At 35.4% G+C, this 27,101-nt stretch overlaps 7 protein-coding genes and 1 pseudogene across 9 annotated transcripts; 3 read left to right on the top strand and 5 right to left on the bottom strand.

Annotated features, from left to right (window-relative positions):
• Nucleotides 1-4,030: 4,030 nt before the first annotated feature.
• On the top strand, nucleotides 4,031-4,414 carry LOC107418952 (bZIP transcription factor 53). The gene has a single exon (XM_016027660.3). The coding sequence runs from the start codon at nucleotides 4,031-4,033 to the stop codon at nucleotides 4,412-4,414; it is 384 nt and encodes a 127-aa protein (XP_015883146.3).
• A 140-nt stretch (nucleotides 4,415-4,554) lies between these two features.
• LOC107418978 (probable bifunctional TENA-E protein) lies at nucleotides 4,555-6,475 on the bottom strand. 2 transcript variants are annotated; one of them, XM_016027686.4, is made up of 3 exons: nucleotides 6,215-6,475; nucleotides 5,764-5,981; nucleotides 4,555-5,102 (listed from the first exon to the last, which is right to left on the bottom strand). In XM_016027686.4, exons 1-3 carry the CDS (start codon nucleotides 6,371-6,373, stop codon nucleotides 4,760-4,762), a joined length of 720 nt encoding a protein of 239 aa, XP_015883172.3. In that variant the 5' UTR covers nucleotides 6,374-6,475; the 3' UTR covers nucleotides 4,555-4,759. The 2 variants fall into 2 exon arrangements, with proteins under 2 accessions (XP_015883172.3, XP_048322056.2); XM_048466099.2 differs by having other exon boundaries at nucleotides 5,764-6,004; nucleotides 6,215-6,354.
• A 136-nt stretch (nucleotides 6,476-6,611) lies between these two features.
• LOC107418990 (nicotianamine synthase) lies at nucleotides 6,612-8,782 on the top strand. Its single transcript, XM_016027699.4, has one exon. The coding sequence runs from the start codon at nucleotides 7,684-7,686 to the stop codon at nucleotides 8,632-8,634; it is 951 nt and encodes a 316-aa protein (XP_015883185.3). The 5' UTR covers nucleotides 6,612-7,683; the 3' UTR covers nucleotides 8,635-8,782.
• Nucleotides 8,783-9,593: 811 nt separating this feature from the next.
• On the bottom strand, nucleotides 9,594-14,640 carry LOC107418950 (DELLA protein RGL1-like; annotated as a pseudogene).
• On the bottom strand, nucleotides 14,619-17,566 carry LOC107418983 (DELLA protein RGL1). The gene has a single exon (XM_016027692.4). It carries the CDS (start codon nucleotides 17,062-17,064, stop codon nucleotides 15,241-15,243), a length of 1,824 nt encoding a protein of 607 aa, XP_015883178.1. The 5' UTR covers nucleotides 17,065-17,566; the 3' UTR covers nucleotides 14,619-15,240.
• A 457-nt stretch (nucleotides 17,567-18,023) lies between these two features.
• LOC107419010 (ubiquitin-conjugating enzyme E2 32) lies at nucleotides 18,024-20,733 on the top strand. Its single transcript, XM_016027724.4, has 5 exons — nucleotides 18,024-18,281; nucleotides 19,001-19,132; nucleotides 19,272-19,356; nucleotides 19,883-20,046; nucleotides 20,126-20,733. The coding sequence occupies exons 1-5, from the start codon at nucleotides 18,171-18,173 to the stop codon at nucleotides 20,537-20,539; spliced, it is 906 nt and encodes a 301-aa protein (XP_015883210.1). The 5' UTR covers nucleotides 18,024-18,170; the 3' UTR covers nucleotides 20,540-20,733.
• A 99-nt stretch (nucleotides 20,734-20,832) lies between these two features.
• Nucleotides 20,833-24,445, bottom strand: LOC107419009 (uncharacterized). 2 transcript variants are annotated; one of them, XM_016027723.4, is made up of 7 exons: nucleotides 24,222-24,445; nucleotides 22,958-23,331; nucleotides 21,951-22,608; nucleotides 21,732-21,832; nucleotides 21,563-21,652; nucleotides 21,344-21,471; nucleotides 20,833-21,204 (listed from the first exon to the last, which is right to left on the bottom strand). In XM_016027723.4, exons 2-7 carry the CDS (start codon nucleotides 23,327-23,329, stop codon nucleotides 21,060-21,062), a joined length of 1,494 nt encoding a protein of 497 aa, XP_015883209.3. In that variant the 5' UTR covers nucleotides 23,330-23,331; nucleotides 24,222-24,445; the 3' UTR covers nucleotides 20,833-21,059. The 2 variants fall into 2 exon arrangements, with proteins under 2 accessions (XP_015883209.3, XP_015883208.3); XM_016027722.4 differs by having other exon boundaries at nucleotides 22,958-23,406.
• Nucleotides 24,446-25,121: 676 nt separating this feature from the next.
• LOC107419015 (pectinesterase inhibitor 10) lies at nucleotides 25,122-26,834 on the bottom strand. Its single transcript, XM_016027729.4, has one exon. The coding sequence runs from the start codon at nucleotides 26,316-26,318 to the stop codon at nucleotides 25,482-25,484; it is 837 nt and encodes a 278-aa protein (XP_015883215.1). The 5' UTR covers nucleotides 26,319-26,834; the 3' UTR covers nucleotides 25,122-25,481.
• Nucleotides 26,835-27,101: the final 267 nt, after the last annotated feature.

Below are 27,101 nucleotides of genomic sequence, written 5' to 3' on the forward strand. Positions count from 1 at the left end.
TTTAATACCCTATATAAGGATACATATCCATTCAAGTTCGTTATTACATTTCAAAGGGGGGCAAGGCAAAGAAAGCAATAAAATTCTATTGTTCTAAAGCCTTTGAAAATGCCAATAATAGCTGAATTGTTGGACTTTATCAGCGACGATGACGATGATTATTTAGAGCTACCCCATCATCCCATCTATGGGCCTCCTCATCTTCCTCCTCTAATTTATGATATTCCTCCTCCTCCTCCTCCTTTTTATCGTCATCATCGTCGTCTTCCTCCACTTCCACCTCCACCTCCTCCACCTCCACCTCCAGAGTACTTGTGCTGTCCACGACGACGACCTCGACGATTTTGTCCTCCACCTCTTCGGCCATGTCCAGGATATTATCCACCACTTCCATCTCCAGGATATGATCATGACTATCCCAGCCATTGGAATAATAGCGGTCAGGAAAACATCCATGATATCTCCAATCGAACAGGTGACAACAAAGGCAACCACAATGGAAATACCAAACTTGGAAATTATGGATACAATGATGAAAGTTCGTTGAATTTCAATATCCATATTCACAAGCCATTTGCAGGCCTCTTTTCATGATGGAACAATTTATGTATAGATTTCCTTTTCATTGGAGATAAACGTTTTTTGTTTTTACATTTTAAAGCCAAATCTCTATGAGTAGAAAATTTGTATGTATTTTCAAGTCATTGTTGTAAACTTCGTATCCAATGGATTATCAAAGTCAAAATTGATCAATATGTATGTCTCATTTTCATAGGGCTCTATTTCTCCTTTCTAACCATCTTTTTTCTGATAATTCAAACTGGGTTTTGTATATAAATTTAGTTATCATGTATATAAGGATTTTGGTACCCGTAAACTGGTATTATATTTGGGAAATCTGAACACTAACGCCGGATTGGCCCAGTAAAAACATGGGAGTAATAAGCAAGAGCATAGCAGATATAAGCCCTTTGCTTTTGAGTTGACAAGATTCTTTAGGAGTTATGCCTCATAGAACAACACCACAAGAAAACTGATATACTAGCTTGTCCTAGAGAATATATACTAGCTTATTAGCTTTCGCCTTTAAGCTTAACAAGATCAGCAATCTTCTTCTTGGAACTATATAGTCAAAAAATAAATTCAACAAAGTTAACAGGATCAGTTTACATTTATTCCTGATGAGATAATGCTAACTTGACTAATTTTTGCCATGAAAATTGGACCAAAAATACTAGCTTTGTTTTTAAGCTAATAATAAATATTCCTATTCCGACAACACAGAGGTCAAAAAGTTCATTAAGATTAAAGTTAATTAATAATATCAATTTGTTTGCATTTATTCCTGGTGGACGCATATCCATTGTATATCTCATTGCCAATGAAACACCGATGAAACGTGCGCAAATAGTTCATGCAGGGGTTAATATAATAGCCTTCGCATTCAGAATTATTTGTCCATGTGTCATCAAGACCATAAGATTCCCAAGCTTCTTTAACAGTCTAATCAACATCACTACCATATCTGACTGTGTAGCATCATCTTAGACCTTAATTCTCAATTGTTACACCGCTTGTTAACATTACAAGTACTATAGCTTGTAAACTATGCAGCTAGAATTGAGAAGGCCTTGTGTCTAATACTCTATATACCTGGTGTCGAATTAAGCAGGCCTAATACAGTATCCAACTCATAACTTGTTAAAATCAAGGGTTTCTTATAGTGTTTCTTTCTTTTTGTTACTTAATTGATGCTAAAGTTATGGCTTTTTTGTAAACTTTGTGCTGTTCATGTGGAGCAGCTGAATAGCTTGGGAACTAAGCTAAAACCATCCCATTCATAATTTCATATATATCGATGTATCTCAAAGTCGTAAGGCAGAGCAGTCTAGCTTTCAAGATTCAAGCAATATACAAATATATGACTATGAATCATTAAAAAAAAAAATAATAAATAAAAAATAAAAAATTTCATTTATTACTTTAACAATGTGAAGTACATTTTTTAAGCAACAAATTAATAAAATCAAATAAAATTTTATTACATACAGTCTGTATTATGTTCGTGGCTTGGCGTCTTCTCCTGGCAGCTCCGCTTCTTCTTCTTTTTCCTTATCAGCGTCCACATCATTACAGCGCCGTGAACCTATTTCTTATGATGCTTTTTACGTGGAAAAAATATATATTACAAATACATGTAACATTTCGAACCCCTCGATTGACCTCATAACAAATAGAGTAAACCTAATATTACATTAACTAATTTTCTTAAGGTTGTCTTTTTTACTAAAAAGAGATGGGCTATGACCATGGCCAAATATCCTCAATTTATTGAAAGGAAAAACATAAAAGGAGGTTCTTTCATTTATGGTCAGGCTGGAGTTTTTGGCATGGAAATGGTTTGCTAAATTCCAAATGATCAAGCTAATGTTAGATTGGTAGGTTTATCTATTATTAATTATATACTTGTTTGATAAAAATTTCTAAATGATAGTGGCCAACACATATACGTCATCTAATATTGGTTGCTTAGCCGTATACTACAAGAATTTGTGGTATTTATTTATGATTATAGTTATTAATAAAAAGTACATTTCACATGCACAGACATTTAGTAGCATTTTAATATGTTAATCCATGCCTGCACTTGGTGCATTGTACTTGTTTATAAATCAATGGTAGCCGAGCAAAAGCTCTGTTTTCTTTTAAGATTTGATGCAATGAGTAAAAAAAACGTGGAGTCCAAAGTGTTTTAACGTCTTTAAGATTTAAAATAACTTTATGTTGTAAAAAATTACATAATACTTTAACCAAAAAAAAAAAATTTATTTGAGACAATATATTGCCAAAGAAAAAAAAAAAAAAACTATGTTAAACAATGAACAAGTTATTATTCTTGATAAAAGGTTTATATCGATAGCCGATTAATATTCAAATTTTTGTATTTTTAACAAGGTTTTCAGACTATGACAAAAAAAAAAAAAAAAAAAATTCATAAAAGAGCTTCAATTCAAATTTACACTTTCCACGCTTAGTAATAATATATATTTCAGAATATTTTCTAATTATCAATCTAGTAATAAAAAATTTCCCAAATAAGGCGGAATTTGTTATTGAATTCTTCACATTATAGTTGAATAATTGATCTACCTATATTTGGATATCTCTTCTTTTGGATAAGATATGTACAAGGATATACATCAACCAAAATAGACTTTAACAAAAAGATCCATTTCTTGTGAGATTTTGATGGGTCTAAAAGACAGTTTTGTGCTATTCATTTAAAAAATAATAAATAAATAAATAAATAACTGTTTTGTGCTTCAACAACCCTGTGACCCTTATCTCTTACAAGAAACAGCACCTACATTAGAAAAAAATAAAAAGAGGATAATTTATTAACTAAATTGGAATTTCACAATTCTTGTGATGGTTTGATTATCGATCTTATCCTTAACAAAATGGAGTCAAAGCTAACTGTTATAAAATACATAAAAATTGTAAAGAATTGATAATTTCCTTTACCTGAATTGCATACAACTGTCAAAACCAAATACTCGATTGGACTAGATTTTATTCTTTTAATATATATTTTGTCAGAAAAGATTCCTTCTTCCTTTTATTTATTTAAATTCCATATGTCAAAAAAAATGGATAAACCTCATCATTTCTTATTTTCCCTCTATAAATAGCCTTCCCCTACAATTTTTGAATCCCCCACCTTTCTTTTTCTGGATCTTTCTGCAACTATGCATTCGACTCTTTCTGGTTTTAACTTTGTTTTTTATCTTTTTTTCTAATTCAATCAAATTTCTTCATCATGTTTTTGATGATTTTAGCTTGACATGAATTATCTCTCACTTTTCTCTCAAATCTTTTCTCATTCTATGTCAGTTTTCTTGTTACATTGGTTCTACTTGTTTTCTTAAACCTTCTTTCACCATTTTTTCAATAACCCCAAAATTTTGATTATCAAAGATTCTCTTTTTTGGTCCAACTTTCTCTAGGAATGCAAAGTGCCTTAGAAAATATGTCCCCCTCAGTTGCAGCAAGTTCATCAAGAGGTTTCGATACCAAATCTCCAAGTGTTTCAGTGGACGAGAAGAAGAAAAGAAGAATGATTTCCAACAGAGAATCAGCTAGGAGATCAAGGATAAGGAGGCAAAAACGCATAGTGGACCTTGCAAACGAAAAGGCTCTGGTAGCGAAACGACTTGTAGAAGGCTATAAAGAGTACTCTGCCATTAGCAAAAGCCACTTGACCTTGCAATCAGAAAACGAAATTCTGATGTCTGAAAAGATGAGAATGGTCCAGTATTTGAAAAACATGCACCTGTTTCTCAAATACATTTCAGAAAACTGTGTAGAAACAAAAGAGACCACCATTAATCGAGCTGATTTAGTTTGTATTTAGTCATTGGCATTATGTCTACAATCCTTGGAGGTAATTCAGAGGGTTTGTATTTGGGTTGTTCATTGTTTGTTGTTCTTTTAGTTTTTTTGACTGTCTCAAATGTGAGTGAATTCCCTAGGCTGTTCATCATCTCAGCGATATGTAGAAAACTTCCATGATGGAATTGCATGCATTTATAGCCATGTTACATCTTACAGGATATATAATTATACATCAAAAGGATTGTCTACTCGAAAACCTTGCAAAAACAAAAATTAAAAATAGGGAAATCAAAGCTGACAGATGTTGTTTGGAAAAGGATGTGAGATGCATATATCTGCAGCATTTGGTTAGTACCAGAGTTGTTCACAAGGAATCTCCACGGCTCATGTTCCAGAAATCAACTTCATATTCAAGAACACGTAGAAAAACTACTTCAGCTTTCTTAAGCACATCATCTAAACCCTCTTTCAGCTGATCATCTGACGCTCTCTCCAACCTTCTATTGACAATATTTCGAAGAGCAGAACAATACTGACCAAAACCCGGATTTCCCCATCTTTGGCAAGTTTCAAGGAGTTCTGGTGGAGTTTTTGAGCCATCTTCCAAGCAGTGAGCAAAGCTCTCTTGATATACTGCTTCTATGGCCCAATAGGCAGTGATTGCCACTGTATATTCAACTTCAGGGCTCATTAAACTCTCCAGGAATCTGCAAAATGAGTTATTTCCTTGACGTGTTAAAATAACTACTAGTCCTTCAGATTTTGACACAAATAGTTGACAAATTTGTATGCGGAAAAAGCCCCAATTTACAATATAGAAGCAAGGACAATGCAACTAGGAAAATCAGTGTGGTTTACTAATAGAATCCCAAAAACAAATAAATGCGAATAACAGCTGCACTCATTCATATTCCTACTCGGATAAAAATCTTATCTTTATTAGGCACTGACACTAAATGCAATGCAAAATGATATCCCAAACCAAGACTGCCCTGAATAAAAAACAAGAAAATGGCGCGCACGCACACACTAGCATATATGTATCTGCAATACTCTTCCTTTGTCTTTCTGGAGCTCAAAACACACATACATATATTTACATATGTCAGAGAGTTGACAAATTTGTTTATGGAAATCGAACTCTATTTATTAATATAGCACCAAGGACATTAAACCTAGGACAATCACAATGTAGTTTGCAAATAGAATCACAAAAACAAAGAAATGCCGATAAAAATTGCACTTGATCATATTAGGCATCGACACTAAATGCATTGCATAATGGTCTCTATTCCCAAACCAAGAGTGACCCTGAATGATGGTAACACACACACACACATTTATATAGATAGATAGATGTATATATACCTGCAATACTCTTCGTTTGTCTTCTGAGGAACAATTTCAGAGAGCAGAACACCCCATTTGGCAGCTTCCTGTTTAAACCAAGCAATCTCATCGTTGAGAGCTGCCAAACCCCCCAATAAGACATCCAGATCACTTCTATTATCAGATTCTTTCCAAGCTTTTATCAGCAAACTCGCTGCAAATGGGACAAATGCTCTAACAAATATGCAGTCCTGCCCCTGCATTTGTTTCAATTTCCAATCTGCTTTAAATGTGTTTTAATATTCAAACATAAATCACCATACAGAACCAGGTGTTTGGTGGCACAGTCATTCAACAAACGCTATCTTCAGCACCGGTTTTCGAATAATTGAAGTAAAGGAAGGAAACCCAGTTTGGCCATTGTCAATAAGAAAGAGAGAGTTTATTCCTGTATATGATTTGGAAAGAAATTAAAGCAGAATTTAATTACCAGCCATCTTTTGAAGGAGGAGAGATGGACGGTCCCATCTCGAATGCTGAGGATCAAAGGGTGTCTGGTAGCTCCCGTGTAGATCAAACGGTGTTTCTTCAGCCACGTCTCGATCACCTCGCCGCGATCAACTCCAACTATATTCTTCTTCACATCCATTCTTTCAAGTTTCACTCTCTCTCTCTCTCTCTCTCTCCCTTCCTTCGGTTCGCCAACGGAGACAGTTTTCTTAGGTTTGACTTTTTGCTTTAAGACTCACTGACTGGGCATTGAATCCAGAAGATTTTTAGTTTCTTAGGCCCATTGGACACGTGGAGCCATGGACCTTAGGCACTCCACACGCGTCGAGTAAAGGGCCACGTGTGGGCTTGCGACGGCGCGGTGCGTCCACACTCCAACCTCAATGATTCCACATGGAAATGGCCCACGATGCCTGAAGCGGTGAAAGATGTGTATAAACGACGAGTCGTTTCTATTGCTCTTTTGCAAAATTTGGCAAAAACTTTAGAGACGACAGCTTGTTAAATATGAAAAAGTAAAGGGTCTTAACCTGAACAGGTCTAGAAAACCAAGACCATATCATAAAGGCGCGTTCTAATTTGCATGCACTAAGATTATAATAATGGGAAAACGAAAAGATAAAGAGAGAAAATCAAAAGTAAGTGTACATAGAGCAGTAGTCCACTAGAAATGAGCGGGTTCTAGGCCATCGTAGATACTTAGGCTTCCATGAAAATGTCGACATTATAAACTCATGGGATTTTTGTTTCTTTGCTGGTGGCTGGTGTTCAAGAGAAAGATCGCATATAAAGTTTTAAGTGGTGCAAGATCAACTAGACAAAATTGATGATATGGTTAAGTAATGGTCATAATGATTAGCGCCACAAAAGAAAAAAAGATCAGATTAAGATGAAAAAGGTGCTTCACAAACAGACATTCTTTCATGGTGGTCATGACTCAATTCAAGTGCTTGCTGACTAAGAACATGGCTTTACGCGGCTGCTTCTCACTCTTTACTACTCCAACTTTTGCTATGAGCTCCCCCATTTAATATATCTATGTTAACTATTCAGTGATTGATTTTTATATATTTTCCATTTGGGTGTTAACAAATTGTTTATTTTTAAAACCAAAAGAACTTTTTTCTTGGCTCCTTTCAAACAAACTCTTAAATTTTGTTCATATAATGATTGGTCACATATTAGAAATAAACGACAATAATGTTACACCGGTAAATTGTTTGAGGATTGTCTGCTGCTTCTGTCATCCTATGAATATGTCCTGTTTGAATAAGATAATGCTTGGCAAGTGTTATAACGTGTCATACTATGGATGGCCATCGCTGCAATGGAGTTGGACACTCAAAGCGTGAAGCTCAAGTATATATATAATTTGCAGTTTTGGGTTTTCTTCATGTATTAAGGAAGATATTGGGCTTTGTTTGGGGCTAGTCTTTTACACTCTTGAGCATGGACAATAAACAAGAGCTGTTAGTAGGGAAAGTTTGTGAAATCTATGAAAAGATTTCAAGTTTAGAAGATCTTAGTCCATCTAACCAAGTCAACACCCTTTTCACTCAGCTTGTTCTTCTTTGTATCCCTCCTTGTCCCATTGATACCTCCAAACTGTCCAAAAGAGTAGGTGAAATCAGAAGCAAACTAATTCAACTTTGTGGGAAAGCTGAGGGACTCCTAGAAAGCCATTATTCTACTCTCATAGGATCCTGTGAGAATCCCCTTAGCCATATTAGTCTTTTCCCTTACCATTCTAATTATCTCAAACTTAGTCATTTAGAGTTCAACATTCTCTCTGAGAATTGCAATCAGGTCCCTAACAAAGTTGCCTTTGTGGGTTCTGGTCCTCTTCCTCTTTCCTCGATTATATTGGCCTCTAATTATCTGAAGACTACAATCTTTCATAACTATGACATTGACCAAATGGCAAATGCCAAAGCCTTAAACTTGGTCTTATCAGATCCTGACTTGTCCAAAAGAATGTTTTTCCACACTGAAGATATTACGAAAGTCTCAAATGAGTTGCAGGATTTTGAGGTTGTTTTCTTGGCTGCTTTAGTGGGCATGAACAAGGAGGAAAAGGATCATGTTATAGATCACTTGGCTAAGAATATGGCACCCGGGGCTATTCTTTTGGTAAGGAGTGCACATGGTGCTAGAGTGTTCCTCTACCCTGTTGTTGAACCTGGTGATCTTCAAGGCTTTGAGGTTCTCTCAGTTTTTCATCCCTCGGATGAGGTTATAAACTCAATCATTATAGCAAGAAAAACTTTTATGCCTATCCCTTCACTGAACCCAGGGCATTGCTCTACCATATTGCCTACAAAATGCTCTGAAATCCAAGGCTTCAATCCACTGAAACATGGTAACATGATTGAAGAATTGTCCATTGATGAGCAGGTGTAATGATATGGACCGATTATCTTTACAGGACCATTGGAGTTCTCTTTTAATTCTAATGTTAAATCTGATGCTAAATAAAAGAATTATGATCTTCAACACCTGTAAATCCTTTATTATCATGCTAATAAAAGAGTGATCATGTTTTTCAGTATTATTGTTAGATTTTCTCTGTTACTTACTGCAGACATTTCTCTGCTTCTATTTATTGCTCTTGATCATGTCTTTCTTACTTCAATAGTAAAACATGATGCATTAGTTTGTGAAATGTTTCTGATGAAAGTTTTTATAAAAGCACAGTGGGTTTGCAGGAAATCCACATTGCAGATTTGTCAAGGCTTGAAACGTGTTTGTGGTTTTAGTTTTACATCTCCACTAGATTTTCATATCATCATATGAAGTCTCTGTGGTTAACACAGAGTCCTCTTTTAATAGCTTGGTTTTTTCCAGATGGAAACCTATATATACATATATATATATATATATATATGCGCAGAAAAAATAAGGCAAATTATCCTTCTCATTTGGTAAGAAAGCAATTTGTTTGTTTTGCCATATCTTTATATATAAAGATGGAGTTTCAGATGGACCACCAATGAAAGAATATCCTATCTTTAATATTCTGAGACAGCTTAAATTTTCAACCATGTTACATATAAAGCAAAAGAAATCAAAAAGGAGGGGTTTGGGAATATGGTGGATACAAATGTGAAATGTGATTAGATATCACATATACATTTACCACTGCTTAGTTGAATAAGCTTGAAACCACAAGGATACCAATGAGAATGTCAATTGGAATTTAGACTTTTATTTCTACTCATGAAACTGAATCATATTTCTAAACCATAAGTGCAATAAACTTAAATATATTGGTAACTGATTTTACACAAACAGGAGCTGAACCTAACAATAAATAAGAGTAAGTAAATATAATCCACTGTCTGACTCCTTTCTATAAATTATTAGGTAAGGAATTTCAAAACAAAAACAGACTGAAGTGGTGTTCCTTTCCATCCAACCAGCAGGCATTTTCCATTCATATCAAGTGTTCAAGAACTCCCACATGAATATCTGTTAACCAAAAGCTTTGCTTGGTATAAGGATACTGTGCTAAACTCAGCCTCCTGTAATTCAAACCTAGCGAAAAAAGCCCTCCAAACATTGATCTTCACATGCTGAGTCTTCCTTTCCTCTCCTTCAGTAGCCACAATATTACTAATTGCCCGACCAAAGTAGAGTGATTCAGTAATCATTCGGTTTGGATCATCCCATTTTAGAAAAGCTTCGAGGCAATCAAAGTATGCATCGAAGAAGAAAAAAGCTTCAGTGAAACGGTTTACAAAGGCTGGTGAGTTGTGATTTCCTTCAACTTCAGCAACTATCATGACATAAGGTTTTATGTTTCTTATCATTTTCATTAAAGACTCTAGTGTATTTGGCTGCGGAAGCATACACTCAATGTATATTTAGAGTAGACAACTACTGTTTTAATACGAACCTAGGATGACCTGCTCCTAAACCCGTATTATATTACCCGGATCTAATTATGTTCAAGTTCTAATGGTCACCTCAACCCCTAACCACCCTATGGTTAGAAACTTTGGTATATGATGAAAATGCCAAAATAGGTGATGGATGTCCTATTGATAAGTCAAACTAAAACATTCATTCACTAATAGTGTTTTAGGTGTTCAAAGAGAATAAAGAGAATTTACTTTCACAATTAATTTTCTATATGAATAATGTACTGATTATTATTGATAAAACAAGCCTTTAAATAGGCTAAAAAAAACCACACAATAAACCCTAGAAGACATAAGGAAACCTGGCCATGCGATAACCTTTCCTAAAGTGGCCGAATTTCCTACTTTCCTAAATCTAAATTCTAGTTAATTAATTCTTTTATTTTGGATTAGGAAGTAATTAATTTACAATGAAAATAATAAAATAAGAACTTTCCTAAACTTATTTTTCCAGCAAATAAATAAATAAAAACCAAAAAATAATGGTAATTTCCTAAAACAAAAAGTAGAATCAAATTAGAAAACTAAAATACTAGATTTTTGACTCAGTTGACTTTGATCATTTTTTGACCAATTTGAGCTCCAAATCAACTTCAATATGCTTTGTAGGATGCCAAATAAGCTGACCATGAAGTCCCACACATTTCCCTTGCTTGGAAGAAAGAGAAAAAGCCAACTCAGCAAAATACAGTAAAGCCAGCACAAAATACAGTAAAAACAGACCAAATTTGAAGCTGCCCGTACAACCCCTTTTTGAATGCCTTTGAAGCTAGCTTGACTTGATTCCCTCTTAGACATATGTATTGAATCCATAAAGATTTGGAATCATTTTATGCTGCTCGGTGTCCATATTTGCACCAAAATCACTACCCGGATCTGTATCGGCTTCCACCATTTGGATGCTTAGAATAGGTTTTGTATTTTCTAGTATAGACAAGCTCTGTTGAGAATTGATTATCCCTTGTATAAATGCTCCCAAGTTGTCCCTAAATCTCTTAATTTGAGCTCTTGTGATTGGCCCAGTCTTTATCCTTGTCGGGTCAGTACCCCAACGGGTTGTTGGTTGAGCAGGCTCGGGCGAAATCACATCATGTTTCATCAACATCAAGCTCAAAAAGATCTTCTTTGAGGTATACCATGTTTGTTACCATAACTATTTTGAAGGAGAAGGGTAAATTTAAGATCTGCGCAAAGCTCAGCAGCCTCTTACCTATATCCTCATTTAAATGCTTACAAGTAGTTCCGACAGCACTTATCTTGAGAAGCTCGAGGGGACATTCTTTTCGAGATGTTAAAGCCTGCATTAAGACTATCCATTGCATGCCATTCTTGATTCCAAGATCAATTATGTGAATCTTCTTTGCTTCAGAAACATTCTCTAAAATGGCTTGGGTTCCTGAAAACTGTGCTAATTGACAAAATGGAATCCCTCTGAGAAATGCAAGGTTGGTGGGGTTCAAAGTCATCATTGCCTCATCAATATCAAATGCAACTTTATCTCCCAAGCCGTTCAATGCGAATCTTCCTGTTTCTCGATCAATCCTTTCCCGGAGAGCTTCAGAAAAGTAGTTAACTTATCTTTGAACTGGATTCCCTGTGTTGGAAGACAAGCGTTGACATTGGTTGAGCAACTTGCTAGCGTGTTCGAACTGTTGACAGCCAACTTTCTCATCAGAAGCAAGAAGAAGTTCAACAAGCTCCACATCGTTGATCTCTTCATGAGAAAGGCCTAAGAAGGACAATTCAAACGGATGGCTAGGCATTGAAGGAACTTCAGCTGCTTGGGAAGTGTATTGAATGATCCTTGCTCCAGCTATCCTTATGATTTCTTCGGTCGACAATCCCTGGTTTTCCATCTCAATGCATGCTGCAGCATCATTGTTTGGCTCAACAATCCTTTCTGCATTCAATCGTTTAATGTCGCTACTGTAGTTTCTTAAGACCTCAAGAGCAGCTAAAGAAAATGTTATTTTTTTTTTTTTTTCCTTCTTGGCTTCAACATTTGGAATTACAGGGAATTTGCCAAACATTGCAATCTCCTCTATATATGTCTGAATCGGTGATGAGAAAGCAGCATCGAAATGAAGATCATCTAGTAGACCACAATCTGAAATTGATTGTTGTTTTTGTTGTTGCAGTTGATGCTTGGAGAAAGGGAAACCGTCTTGTAAACAGTCATCTCCATAAGAGGCATAATCAGAATTGAGGGAACTATTGCCTACTGATTCCTGCTAATCTTCTGAGCCATTAAGCAAAAATTGTTTCCCAATATTTATGTTTTCTTTGTTTTCTCAAAACCTTTATCAGTGGAACCAAGCTTATCTTGAGCTCCATCATAGCTGAACTGCTCAAAAGAGAACACAATATCCTCCATTCCACCAAAACGGAAACTCTTTGTTTGTGTTCTCAGATTAAGCATGCAAAGTTTTCTAGCTTTTACATAAATCAATGTTAGGAATATATAAAGAAGATGTATTTATCCAAGACAACTACTTGCCTCTTACTATAGTGTATATAGTTGACAAAGTCTCAATCGACATTAACATTGAAATTGATGTGTTGATGCTATCTAGAAGGCCTGCAACTTGACAAAGAAATAATTTATGTGAAGACCGTTTGGATGTAAGGCTCAAATAATAAAAAAGAAAAACTTCAGTCACCGGGTGTATACACCCTCGCATGGAATTATGTTGTCTCTTTCGGGATTCAAACAAGATTTGAAATTAAACGATGTTTACATGGTTCTAACTTCAAAGAATATTGAATTTGTTTTTGAAGAAGTTTCCAATTGATGTTTCCTAAAAAGTTCAGCCGCTCAAGAATGGAACAAAAATCTAAAAGAACATACTATGCTAACTCATTGATCGATGAATATATATATATATATATATTGCCGTAATGTAAAAAATAGGAAAGATCTATCTTGAAGCCGCCGTACTATACTTGTAGAAGTCTCGAAAGGTTTTGGTTAATTTTTGTTTCTACCATGCATTGTTTCTTCCTCTACACTAATTGACTCTTTAGTGAGATTTGGTTGGATGTTTTACCTTGTTGGCTCCTCCATTACTAGTTTTATTAACAATGCTAGAAGTTTACCAACATTGCAAAATATACTAGCTTGCTTTGCTTAAGTCTGTTTCAAAAACTAAAATGATTCTATCCCTCCTTCAAAATACGCTTCTTTTTTTTTTTTTTTTTTTTGGGGGTCAATAATGCCTTCTTATGGTAGTTTAGTGGGTGTTGAAGATCCAACTTTGTAGGATTTGGTTTTCATCAAAGTCAACATCATTATTCTTGGACTTGTAGCTCCAAATTTTTTCAAGTATATAACGGCCATCTATATATATATATATATATTATTTTTTTTTGTAAGATGTAAATGATAGCCCATTTTTTTTTTTTTTTTGAGGGGGGGGGCGGGCGCGGGGGTGATTATATATGATAGCCATTTCGTCAAAGCTCATTTGAATAATTTTTTTGTGAGCCCTCTACTTTATAGATGCCCAAAACCCTCTACTTTCAATTCTATTTACTACGATATTGTTTAAATTTGAATATGAATTAATTAAACGACTCACAACTCAGTTGAAAGTTCGTGACTAAATGTTGGCATCTTACATTAAATTATGGTCATTAATTAAGGACAGGATAACATAAAAATGTACCTTTCATATTTATCCAATCAGTTGATATATTTAACCACAATATATATTCATCCAATCTCCAATATTTCTTCAAGTAACTGATAAATTAAAATACACAAATATTGTAAGCCTTATACGATCAAAAGTGAAAATAAAAGAAAATGAGGCAACTGAGCCGGATTAATAATTGATTACTAGTAATTAATATTTGCTAACTTTAATAACCTTTAATGATTGTCCTCGTTTTGACTCAACTATTTCGCCTCTGTTTGTACCCAAGCATTGCATGTAGCAATTCTTGTGGAGAATAATAATAATAAAGCAAACTAAATTTGCTCCATAACTTCGAGTAAAGAGCTAGCTTAGCTTCGTTGATTCAGCATTTTGCTGTTTTTCTTTTTTCTACTTCTGATTTTGTTTTGTATGTGGAAAAAAGTGAATTTCTATACTAATTTTGAGAAAGAATTTGATTTTCGGTTCAAGTTAGGTGTCGTAATTTATGTTAAACCATTCAAGGTACCTTGAACTTTTTGTTGACAGTGAAATGAAAAGAGAATCAGTTTGAATCTGAAATAAAATGGAAATAAAACTATTATTTATTTTCCAATACATATTAAAGATATTGCATGATTTGTTAAAAGAAAAAAAAGAAAAAAAAAAATTCAAAACCTCCCAACCTAATAATCTCTCAAACCTATCATATTCCCCATTTCGCTCTCTACTCCCCCTGCCTCCCCAACATTCTCTTCTGTCTCTGTCCTTCTTATCCTCTTCACTTCCTCACTACCAACCTTCCAATCTTTCCTGCTCTCTACTTCCCTCTCCTTACCTTCTCTCTGCATTCTCTCCCCGCTTGTCTCCTTGATTTTTTTTTTTTCCCACTTTCCTTGTTCTCTTTCTCTACATCCTTTGCTTCGCTAGTCTACTTTCACTTTCTTGAAGTTCTTAGCAAATAGACAACTGGTTTATCTCTATGAAAAAATTGAAAAAATATCAAAGGCACACACTTGATAATATGAGACAGATTATGTACACTTTTAATGTGTTTGTTATGATCAAACAAACATTATGGCCAAATCCCATAGGAATTGTAAAAAATATCAAAGGCGCAAACTTGATAACAGGTACACTTAGTTTGTTATGATCAAACATTATGTCAAATCCTATAGCAAATTCACTAGCCATATTGCAGACGCTGCATAACCATTGTCTTGAAGAATAATAAGCTCACTAGCTCGAGAAAAGGGAATGTAAAATGGGATTTGGAAACAAAGTTTGTTTCACAAGAAAATTATACTATTTATCACATGCAAAGTTCCTAACCATAATACTAAACCAGAGATACACATCTAATATGTATTAATAATGGAGTAGTGTAAGATAACCGAAAGCTGAACCTATTAAAAATGAAGGCGGCTCTGAAGATTGATTCCTTTATATCACTATGAAAGGAATTTCCAGACAGAAAGAGATTGAAGTGGTGTACCCTTCCACCCAATTAACAGGGATTTTCCATTCTTATCAAGTGTGCAAGAATTCCCATGAGGAAAATTCTTAACCACCAGATTTGCTTGATACAATGACGATGAGCTAAGTTCTTCCTCCTCCAATCCAAACCTCGAGAAAAATGCCCTCCACACATCAATCTTCACATGTCGTGTCTTCCTTTCCTCTCCTTCAGTTGCCACCATGTTTCTGATTCCATAACCAAAGAGCTTTGATTCAATAATCATTCTGTTTGGATCATCCCGTTTCATAAAAGCATCGAAGCAGTCGAAATTTGCACCATAGAAGAAAAGACCTTCAATGAAACGCTTCACAAACACAGGCGAGTTGTGATTTGACTCAACTTCAGCAACTACAACCACACATGGTTTTAAGTTTCTGATCACTCTCATCACAGACTCAAGTTGATTAGGCTGAGAAATCATGCCCCATAATGAAAACTTCGAATGCACAGCCAATGCTTCTGCAGCATCCAATTCAAAAAGATCTTCTTTAAGATCCACCATATCTGACACCAGAACTATCTTGAAAGAAAAGGGTATGTTCATGGTCTGAGCAAAACTCACTAACGTCTGTCCTGTATTCTCAATCAAATGTTTTGACTTGGTTACTACAGCAGTAATCTTGAGACGCTCAAGGGGGTATTCACTGCGCGATGCAAGGGCCTGCATTAAGGCAGTCCAGTGCACGCCATTTCTGATACCAAAATCAATCACATGAATTTTTCTTGCTTCACCAACATTTTCTATAATGGCTTGAGTTCCTGCAAATTGTACCACTTGAGAGAATGGAAGCCTCATGTGGTATGCAAGTTTTGTGGTGCTCATATTCATCATTGCTTCTTCAATATCAAATGGTATTTTCTCTTCAATACCTTTTGATGTGATTCTTCCTGTTTCTCTATCAATTTTTTGCCTGAGAGCTTCAGAAAAATAGTAAATTACTCTTTGAACTGGATTACCTGTATTGTTAGACAAGGAATCACACTGATTGAGTAACTTGCCCGCCCGCTCAAACTGTTGATAGTCAACTTTCTCAGCAGCAGCAAGAAGCAATTCCACAAGCTCCACATCTTTGATATCTTCATCAGAAAGGCCAGAGAAGGACGATTCGAAAGGATGGTTAACCATGGAGGCAACATCAACTTCCTGTGAAGAGGATTGGATGAACCTTGTGCCTGCAATCCTTACGATTTCTTCAGTTGATAATTCCCTTCCTTCATCATCCTTCGCGCACGCTATTTCGTTGTTGCTTGGCTCAACGATTCTCTCTCCGTTCAATCTTTTAAACCCACTTCCGTAATTGTTCAACAGCTCAAGTCCAGCCAAAGGAAAAGGTTTTCCTTTTTCTTTCTTTGCAGCTTCAACTTTTGGAATCGGATTTTGGATTTCATCAAGCTTTGAAATCTCCTCTATACATCTATGAAGTGGTGGAGAAACTACATCAAACTGAACATCATCAAGTAGCCCATATTCTGAGCTTGAAACTTTTTTATCTTCTTGGAGTTCAAACTTGGAAAAAACACAACCTTCCATTACAGAGTCATCATTATAGAAAAAATGCTCAGGGAAATGGGAATCAGTATTTCCAGAGTAATCCCAATCTTCTCCTCCATATGACCGAACATTTTTCATACCATCCAAATAACTGTCAGCAGAGACAAATTTTTCCTGAACTACACCAAAGCTCAAGTCCGCCAAATAGAACATAGAATCCTCCATTTGACAAAATGCAAAAATGATCAATTTCTGGGCTCTCATACTAAGACACAAGCATCACCAAGTTCTATATATCGAGTAATGCCAAAGATACAAGAACAAGAAAGATAATAATTTCTTATTCGGAAGCATTATCATCTATGATAACCATTTTCCCAATCATAATACTGAATCATATATTTGACAGTAATTTATATCCAAGAAATGTTGTTTGCTGATGTTATCAAGATGGCCTGTTTTGTTGGGTTCTAATAATTTATTTGCTAATGTTATCAACCAAAATGCTTTTGCTATAGATAGTTGCATAAAATCTTATTATAATATGAGAATCTAGACAAAGTTTGGTGTTCAAACATAATTTTCTATGCCCATATTGAAGTAAATTGATAAAAACAACTTTTTTTCTTTTTTTTTTTTTCATGGATGTCTCCTAGGAAAGAAAGCCAATAACGAAAAACAAAAAAAATAAAGGCCAAAAAAAAAGAAGCTGATTTATACAATGAAAATAAAAATAATAATAGAGGAGACAATAAACTAGGAGAAGATATTTTGTATTTTGTGTATGAAAAGTAACGGCGTAGAAGCTATCTTGGAAGTTGGAACTCATGTTGTGGCCGTACTATTTTATTACCCTTTAAAAGAAAAATCTTGGAAGTTTTGAGGGCAACAGGCCTAATAGGCTTTAATCAAAGGGGCATAATAAACAGATTAGCCCAATAGTAACTAAGTGGACCAAAATTTTTAACTTTGACCCAATAATTGTTAGGCTGTGGGCCATAAATACCAACCGACCTAACAACCGTTAAAAAAGGAAGGAACATGATCCAGTAAGGACACAGCCACCAAAGCACCATCTATAATAGAGTGTCCAATAAAAAATGGCCACATAAGCAAACATGCATCACATGACGTGTCATGATCAGAGGCAACGTCGTCGACTTTCGGTCTGTAGGCTGTAGCTTCCCCTCTCTCTCTCTCTCTCTCTCTACATCTCTCTCTTTTAAAAATCAAAAACTAAAATCAAATTTCCAATTCTATCTTTCTTTTGGTTTTGTATCTATCTGTGTACGTATAGACGTACGTATATATATATATACGGTTCGGCGGGTCGGGGGTTGCGAATCTGGTCAGATCAAATCGGAAGAGCCATGGCGGATGACAAGTACAACCTGAAAAACCCGGCGGTGAAGAGGATTCTGCAGGAGGTCAAAGAAATGCAGTCCAATCCTTCTGACGATTTCATGAGCCTGCCTCTCGAGGTTTCGTTTGGTCTTAATTGATTTTGTTGAAGATCCGCTATTTATTATTATTTTTTTTCGCGATTTTCAATTCCGTCGGTCAAATTTTGATTTTGATTTTGATTTTCGCGTGAGGATCACTGTCGTTACCCAATACCAAATCGTATTTTTGATTTCAATTGAGTTTCATTCTATTCCTTAAAAGGCCCCCAAAAAAAAAAAAAAAAAAAGAGTTTAAATTTTTATGGTTTTATGCTTATATTTTAGTTAAGCTTCTTTAGCAGAGGTTTGCAAATTATATTTCTGCAATGAGATTTTCATGTCATCAAAAAGTAGAGGCTTTTTGGGCGATCATATTGCACAAAAATGCTATTTAGATGTTAATAGCGGATTATATTTCTCTTATTATATGGTCTGCCTTTGATTGGCTCCCAAATCGGGTTGGAACCGAAAATAATTTGGGGGTAAAACAGTGGGTGAAAGAAATTTGCAATAATCATATGTCAGAAAATTTATATGGAATTGAAATAGAGGAAATTGGAAGTGAAGAGGGGGCTAGCGTCAATGGTAAAAAATTCCTGTAATTCAGTTTTCTGACTTTTGTTAGATTGTTTAGAATGCTTCTCTTGGCACATGTGAATGATTTAGGAACTGTTTCTATTTGTTTTCTTTTTTCAAATTCAGGTTAATTTTAATCTTTTTGTTGGAATTTATTTGCTCTCGTGTATTTCTATATCCAGGAGAATATATTCGAATGGCAATTTGCAATCAGGGGCCCTCGTGATTCTGAATTTGAGGGCGGTATTTACCATGGTCGCATACAGTTGCCTGCAGAATATCCATTCAAGCCTCCTTCTTTCATGTTGTTGACGGTAGAATTTTGTTGTCTCATCGTTTTCTTTTATATTATTTGCATAACACCTTTTAAGGTTTATATTCCATGTTGTGGGTTCCGAAGTTGGGCTAGTTAGTTTGTTTATGATTTGCTAAGAAGTTATAGTTTTCTTTCAGCCAAATGGTCGTTTTGAAACCCAAACCAAGATTTGCTTGAGCATATCAAATCATCATCCTGAGCACTGGCAGCCATCATGGAGTGGTAAACTCTCATTCTTGTTCCTCTTTTGAATATAGTTCTCAGATTCATTAGCGGCTGGTTATGGCTTGAGCACATATTTAATGTATGACTAATAGATTATGGTTGACCTACCTTGGAGCTGAAACTCGACCGCCTGCTTCGTAAGAATATTAATACATTTGAACATCTTTGTCCGAATGCTTGGTGCCTTACTTTTAGTTAATTTGTCTTTGTCTTGGTACTTTTCCTTTTGTTTTCATATTTTTCCTTCATTTACATTTTAATAATTATTTATATCGGAGGAAGATACTGAGCATTAAGTATTGTATGTTTTATACATTTGTTTGCATAAATTATGTGGATTAGTAATTGATGGCCAGAGTGGAACGAGAGTGGCATTAAGTTTATATGGGAAGATAAGAAAACCAAGTTCAGGAATTTTAGTGGCAAAACATTCATGGTGATCAAACTTTAAGATGGATTTTTAGACCTTTAACTTGGAAATATCCTCCCCGTGTCTCTGCTAATATGTTGTTGGTGGTGGCAGTGCGAACTGCTTTGGTTGCACTTATTGCATTCATGCCTACCAATCCAAATGGTGCATTGGGTTCGCTAGACTACAAAAAGGAAGAAAGGCGTGCATTGGCCATTAAATCTCGTGAAACACCCCCAAAATTTGGAACTCCCGAACGTCAAAAGTTAATTGACGAGGTACTATTTTGCTCGATTTCTCTTCTCCATGAAAATTGTTTCTTACATTTACCGTGCTAATGAAAAATCAATATTCCAGATTCATGAATATATGCTCAGCAAGGCACCCCCTGTACCTCAATCCAGCCCCTCACAGGCTCTAGAGGAAAACTCACCAAAGAGTGAGGATGAAGCTCAAAAAAGCTCCGTAGATGATGGGGCAGCACCAGCTTCAGAAAGTCTCCCCAATCCACCAGCAGGAGACGTTATTGTTGAACGAGTGCTGGAAGCCCCCGTGAATCCTAACCCCGGCCGTGTGAGTGTGAGGGCAGTAAGGGAGGTTCCTCCAACGAGCACCAGCAATCAGATGCTGCAAACGAGGGTTCAAAAACCTGCTGACGATCGCTTGTTCACATGGGCTGCTGTGGGACTTACCCTTGCAATTTTGGTTCTTTTGTTGAAGAAGTTTATGAAATCTAGTGGGCCCGGTGCTGTTTTTATGGACGGTTCGTAGATTTTGATAGGAGCTATGGCTGGCTTGAAGTGAAGGTTGCATGCAAATCGCGTAGATAACTAAAGTTTTTTATTTGAATTGGAAGAATCTGTATTATATTTCCAAACTAGCATCTTAATGTACCCGTTGTTTTTGGTGAATCTGAATGTACCCGTTGTTAGTAATTAATAAATCTTGATATGCATATGTTTCTATTTATGGTCTCAATAAAGCAAGCAAATCTATTACCATTCAAAGTTAAAATAAAGAATTTAAATGAAATGGTCCAAAATTATAATAAGAGCAAAACAAAATTAAAGAAACAGTAAGCACCCTCAAATCTGAAATCTTGTATGCACAAACGACCTTCCCCTTCCATACACAATTTGGTGGTGGCCTATTCAAAATGGCTGGTTTCAGGAACCATATTTCAACATGATGAGCACAAATGTCTGTTAGACCAAACCAATCAATTCTTTGCCAGATAATAGTTCTACAAGCAAATATTGTTTGAAAATAATCGATGAAGAATCGAAAGAAATTAGCAGGCAACCAATGGCTGCATCTTTTCATGAATTGCCTTGTAACAGTGCAGACTGCAGAGGGGAAGCTTTGATTTAGAATCCCGATACTTGTATGCATTTTTGCAATTCGGAGCTGCACATTTTTCACGTGGAGGAGGATAGCTGAAAAAAACCACCATGGCATAAACAAAGTCAAACCACAAAGCATATAATATATATCAAGTGCATGAAGCAAAATATACAAAATTTAGAAAAAAATAGTTGCAAATATTTTGGTCTCCTGTGAAGTAAATTAATGTACCTGCAGGGAAGCGTATTAAAGATACTGGGTAGACCTATATCCTCAGAGAATATAACAACTGATCCAGTTGGACCATTGACCCATCTGATAGTATTTGATGCAAGTGTTAAGGCATTAGCATTCTTTTCCTGCACGAAGTGACAGTTGACTCTGCATCAGAACAATGCTCGGAACTCTGACAGAGAATAATATAGAAAGTATTTTTAACTTTTAATGGACCTGTAAAATTTCATCCCTCTGCTTCTTCATTTTTTCTTCCCTTTTCTTCCTTCCGGAATCTTGACCGAGTATTTTTCTGATTGCCTCAGCCTAAAGATCAAACTGTGAGAAGGTCTCCTACACATATCAACCAAAGGTTAAAATATAATGCATAACATAGTGGGCAAACCTCAGCTTCACGAGCTGCCTTTTCTGATTGCATCCTACGTCTTTGTGCTGCCTCAGCTTTCTTCAATTGCTGTTCCAATTCAGAGAGTTTCTCCTTTTTCTCTGTAATCAACCAGCATTAAAAATAAGGAAACAAAATTAATTAGATAACAAGATGCACAAAAACAGAATAGTTCAACAAAATGATAACTAGAATAGTGCCACAAAAGAGAAAGCTCACTTCTAGATTTGGGAGGAAGCGAACAATCTGAGAGTTCTACAAAACTTGAAGAATACCCATCCAAATTATCTCTTCCATACTGAAGAGCCCGTTTACGTGTGGTAGGAGTTGTTTCCTTCTGCCTTTCTGCATATGGATAAGGAGATCCCTTTCTAAGCTTCTTTCCTGTAGATCCAGGTTCCACATCAGATAATGGTTCCTCTTCTTCCAAATAGTCTGTATCCTCCTCATATACTTTCTCTGATCTTGATTTCTTTCTGCTATCTTTTCCCAGTCTTGATGATCCATAATCTTCCACAGCCTCATTATAGAAGCCACCCATCATCAAATGCTTCTGTGAAACTCTTAAAATCCTACATTCTTTCTGGTTTCCTCGATACTCCCCATCATCATCACCATCAACTTTAGAAGCACCAAGTCTCCCAAGATATTGAATTTCGTCATCTTCATCATTGTCTTCACCAAATCCAACATCCAAGATACGTCTTTTAGGAACCCGTTTGCTCTTACGAACAGACTCATTGGAATTTTCTCCAAACTTTCCCCTCAAAGAATGCTCTTTTTGTGAACTAGAATCGGTTTTAGAAATATTTTTCCATTTAACTCCAAGATGTTTCCCCTTATCGAAAGAAAAGGAGTAATTGCCATCTGTGTCATCCTGCAACAATAATATTCATATATTAACTTTTGACTTGTCGGGTTTACCATTTAGTCATATTGTTAGAACACAATTTCAATATCCTAATATCCCAAGTAAGATAAACCAAACAATATACCCAAGGGAACAGTGAAAGAAAGCGCCTTGACTGGATGGGTAACTAATTTATAGCCACTACACTAGAGACTTTCCAAGAATCTTCTTCCATTGTAGTTTTAACTACTCAAAGCACGGAAAAAAGTTCATAGTATTCGAGAAGGAAGCATTATAGATATATATTCCTTATAAATGGTACATAATTGCTACCTACCAGCAAGTGCGTATTTCGAGAAGAATCAGCATGAAGTACCTGAATTTGTGACTTCTCATTGGGTGTGAAGCCATAATCACAGCTAGAAGATTTTTGGATGGAGGAGCTGCAACCACCAGAAAAATCTGCCCCGGACCTTGTGTGGATTGTATGAGTAACACCACCTACCTTGAGTTTCAACTTTTTCAGCTTGTTTTCACTTCCTAATCCATTAGAAACAACAAAAGTATCCCTTTTATAATAATTTTTATCATGGCTTCCATTATTGAGAGGTTGTGTGGATGATGGCAGCAAATTGTAGCTCTGCAAAAGTGTATGTGAATCAAGGCGGGGTCTACGAGATGCATTACTCCTTTTCTTCCTTACACCACAGCTACCAACATCATACCCAGACCCTCCAAAGCTTTCCATCGCTATGAAATTAAATGCATCATCCAAAATCGGAAAACAAAGGGATGAAGATCAACAAAATCCAAAAACAACGAGACCTAAAAGAATATTTATGAGTGTCAAGCGATAATTAATGGACCAAATTGAATCCCAAGCCAATCCAACATTTATGAAAACTGCCCCTCCTTTCAATTAGTAAGCAATTCTATGAAAGGAACTACTAAGGATCTCTTTTTTACATCAAATTGATACTGATCACTAAAACTCTGATGACTTAAGTAAGATTGATTAGAACTTTCTTAGATTTAGAAAAGAATTAGGTACCTAACAACTAAATTGAGTATACATGCATGCATCATACAAATATGCATACACCAATTAGAAGAGAAACTCAAAACCACTGCCATGAAGAGCAAAAAGCGCTAAACTCGACATGAAAATAAGCTAATACAACATTTAGTTTTGAGTTTTCTTTCTTTCTTTTTTTTTCCTTTTTTTTTTTTCTGTTCTAATAAAAAAGATAGATCAAAAAGCAATTATCATTTCGAAACTTACCTTTTTCTTGGTTTTAGCTTTTCAATTTATTAGAAACAAAAAAATTGCAAAGAGCAAAACAACTTCAAATCTTCAAATCTACTTCCCTATTTTCTTTCCTTCACTTTCTAAGCAACCAATCGGGAACAAAAACAGCATTCATGTAAATACTTAAAACATTCTGCATATTTACCTCCATTAGTTGATTTTGAACTAAAAGAAGAAGTGTAACACTTTTCAACCAAAACTTTCCATAAAAATTTTCGGTGGAAACAAACAGAGCAAAGAAAAGAATATAATTTTTTTTTTTCCAGAGAAAAAATAATAATAAGAGATCAAGGCGCCAACCAAATTACCGAAACTAACTAAAAGCACTTACATTGAAGAACTCAGCGAAGCATGGGAAAGACGACGCAGAAGCAAAACAGAAACCCTAGTTTGCCAGATTATTAAAAGAAGCTTCGAAAAGTAAAAGATTAGCGTCAAAGAGCGGTTTTTGCCATTTCTGGGACTAGTTTTAGCAACGCTCAAGAACGCCACTCTTTTATCTGCTCCATTTTTTTCCATTTTTTTTCTTTTATTTTCTTTTTTCGTTACCTCTGAGCACACTTTTTCATGCACGCTTAATATACTGATTAAAAATTTAAAATTTGTTAATAGTGGGCTGAGGCCCAAATTCGGGATCCATTTACCCACCACCTTGGTTGACTCATTGTTTCAAAATGGGTATTATTTATTTATTTGGATCAATTTCAGTGTATTATTTGAAGGAAAATGTCTATTTGCCTAGCTAATAAAAACATTAATCCCTTGAACATAAAAAAAAAATTAAGTGGTGTGTAATTTTCAAATTGAAAACAGTTCTAATAAATTGTTTTCCATGCAAAATAAATTTTATCTTACAATGATTTTAAGTGTCTAAAAACACATAACGAAAATGGCAAATTACTTTTTCAAAATTATAATAAATTTATTCTTCTGGTAACTGAAAACTACCCCAAAAAAAAAAAGAAAAAAAAAACTAGAATAAACAAAAAATTTTACCAAGAAAAAAGAAAAGAAAAAACAAAAATATTATTTAGGAACTTCCAACCTAAAACAACGATAATTTTTAAAATTATCTTTAGTACTATCCAACCAAATAACGATTTTTTCAAAATAACCATCTAAAATAAATTAGAAAATATATTTTAAATTCAAACAAAACTACCCAATAATTGTATACAAAGATATTCCACAATATCCACTCATTTGTCACCAATCATAAATACAAACATTTTTTTTGGGTGAAAATCACAAATACAAACTTATTCGTAGTATAATCAAACTTAATTTATCAAATATGATGAATTAGATATTTTTGTACGTATACATAATATCAGTATCCATTAGTGCTAATTCCATACGCATATGCTAAAACCCACTTATTCTCTGTCAACTTTGACAAACTTTAGTTCCATATATGTGCATATAAAGCTTCTCTCCTGGTTTACCCCCAAAAAAAAAAAAAAAAAGTATGAAAACACCCATAAGAAACTTCTATAGCTACTAGGGGAGAGAAGATAGAAAGCAACGCCAAAAACCAAAAAAGAAAAGATGAAAAAAAAAAAAAAAAAAAAGCAAGTGAATAATAAAGGATTTATATGATTGGCGATATCAATGAAGAAATGGCAAGGCAATTGCTTCCCATCATCCTCAGCTTGTCATCAAACTCAGCCAATGGAGATTGCCCAGTGAACCCATCTTCACAGGTCTCAGAATCAGTAATCACAGCACTAAGCATGCTATTCACAGTCCCATAATCCTTAGACGGTATAGCATCCATGGCACTCTCAAGGTTATCCAAAGCATCGTTGAACATGTACTGGCAATCACTCAGCCCGCTTGCCTTTCTTGGAGGAAGATTAGGAGCGCTTGCGAGCTTCGTAGCAGCTTCAAGAGCCAATTTGGCTTGCTGGGTCGAAGCCTTTATGGCCAATTCGAGAATAGAAACAGGGTCGGTCTTCCCGACGATGAGGAACGGGGTGAGAGAAGCGAGGCAGAGAGTTGGGTAGTCCGTGCTGTCGCAAATTTTCTTGACGGCTGGGTCAACAGTTGTGGGTTCGGTTTTGGGAGTTGGCTGGTTAAAGAGGTTAATTCCTGCGAGTGGACGAGAGGAGGAGGTTGGTGGAGGAGCAGGAGAAGGAGTAAAAGTTTTAGCAGGAGAAGAAGAAGAGGAACTTGGTGGTTGAGGTTCTGAACTAGGAGGGTTGGAGTTGGCATTGGAAATGGGAGTTGATGTTGATGGTGGTGAAGATGGGACTTGGTTTGGTGCTGGCGCTGATGGTGATGGTGATTGTTGTTGCTGGCTGGTCGACGTTGATGCATTAGAAGAAGGTTGAATGTAGTCGAAGCCTCGAGGTTTGCAAATGGCTTCTGCAGAGTGGAAGAAAATGAGGGAGAAAATTAGTGGGATTAAGCTGTTTTTCGACTTCATTTTGATTTTCTTTTTTAATTATTTTACCTTTTTCTTTGTTTTTTGCAGGGTTGAAGAATGGGAGAAGAAGAAAATGGAATGAGAGAAAGTGAAATGTAGGAGAAAATTAAAGTTGGTTGAAGGCTCGGTTGGTTGGTCTTCCTTATTTTTTTTTTTATTTTTTATTTTTTTTTTTAATTTTTTGAGAAAGTGATAGTGATCCAGGAAAATAGGATGATATAAAGGAATATTAGCCAATTGTTACATTTTGTTGATCCAACCTTGTTTCACGGGCTTTATCTTGGTATTGATTTCATTTCTTTCTGTTTCAATAACCATTAACTTTTATAGATAGTACTTGACATGCAACCTGGCTTCCATTAAGTTCGTGGAATCTAATTAAAGCCTAATTTGGTCAAAGGTGGTTGATGATCTTCTTTTCATTTTCTCTGCGTAGAAAAAAGTTTCATCATGTGAAATAACTGTCTCTGTCAGTGAAGTATTATGAACTAGTTTACAACTTAGGTGGTGAAAAAGCTTTCTATGTTCAATTAATGAGGATGCTGAACAGGGAGAGAGGAGATACTTGAGATAATTACAGGAAATAAAGCAGAGTTTACATGACAAAACTTTTCATTGTGAATTATGACCATTTTTAAATTACTATTATTCATTGTGAGAATCATAAAAATTTTATACGCACTTAAAAACACTTTTCGAAGACAAAGAAAAGTATATAACAGGTATCGGATTCTGTAATAAGTTCCATTTAGCTTTCCAAGTTTTATAAAGATGTAAAATGGA

This window comes from Ziziphus jujuba, chromosome 11 (assembly GCF_031755915.1).
Source record: "Ziziphus jujuba cultivar Dongzao chromosome 11, ASM3175591v1".
Taxonomy (NCBI): domain Eukaryota; kingdom Viridiplantae; phylum Streptophyta; class Magnoliopsida; order Rosales; family Rhamnaceae; genus Ziziphus; species Ziziphus jujuba.

What these genes read in the sequence shown, in the direction of transcription:
- LOC107418952 (XM_016027660.3), top strand. Translation starts at nt 4,031, where the DNA reads ATGTCCCCCTCAGTTGCAGCAAGTTCATCAAGAGGTTTCGATACCAAA.
- LOC107418978 (XM_016027686.4), bottom strand. Translation starts at nt 6,373, where the DNA reads ATGGATGTGAAGAAGAATATAGTTGGAGTTGATCGCGGCGAGGTGATC. An exon ending in CCTCCTTCAAAAGATGGCTG is followed by an intron (nt 5,982 to 6,214) that starts GTAATTAAATTC and finishes AAACAAATGCAG; the next exon opens with GGGCAGGACTGCATATTTGT. An exon ending in ACAAACGAAGAGTATTGCAG is followed by an intron (nt 5,103 to 5,763) that starts GTATATATACAT and finishes CTCATTTTGCAG; the next exon opens with ATTCCTGGAGAGTTTAATGA.
- LOC107418990 (XM_016027699.4), top strand. Translation starts at nt 7,684, where the DNA reads ATGGACAATAAACAAGAGCTGTTAGTAGGGAAAGTTTGTGAAATCTAT.
- LOC107418983 (XM_016027692.4), bottom strand. Translation starts at nt 17,064, where the DNA reads ATGAGAGCCCAGAAATTGATCATTTTTGCATTTTGTCAAATGGAGGAT.
- LOC107419010 (XM_016027724.4), top strand. Translation starts at nt 18,171, where the DNA reads ATGGCGGATGACAAGTACAACCTGAAAAACCCGGCGGTGAAGAGGATT. An exon ending in CTGGCAGCCATCATGGAGTG is followed by an intron (nt 19,357 to 19,882) that starts GTAAACTCTCAT and finishes TGGTGGTGGCAG; the next exon opens with TGCGAACTGCTTTGGTTGCA. An exon ending in GTCAAAAGTTAATTGACGAG is followed by an intron (nt 20,047 to 20,125) that starts GTACTATTTTGC and finishes TCAATATTCCAG; the next exon opens with ATTCATGAATATATGCTCAG.
- LOC107419009 (XM_016027723.4), bottom strand. Translation starts at nt 23,329, where the DNA reads ATGGAAAGCTTTGGAGGGTCTGGGTATGATGTTGGTAGCTGTGGTGTA. An exon ending in ATGAGAAGTCACAAATTCAG is followed by an intron (nt 22,609 to 22,957) that starts GTACTTCATGCT and finishes TTATTGTTGCAG; the next exon opens with GATGACACAGATGGCAATTA. An exon ending in AGGCAGCTCGTGAAGCTGAG is followed by an intron (nt 21,653 to 21,731) that starts GTTTGCCCACTA and finishes TTTGATCTTTAG; the next exon opens with GCTGAGGCAATCAGAAAAAT.
- LOC107419015 (XM_016027729.4), bottom strand. Translation starts at nt 26,318, where the DNA reads ATGAAGTCGAAAAACAGCTTAATCCCACTAATTTTCTCCCTCATTTTC.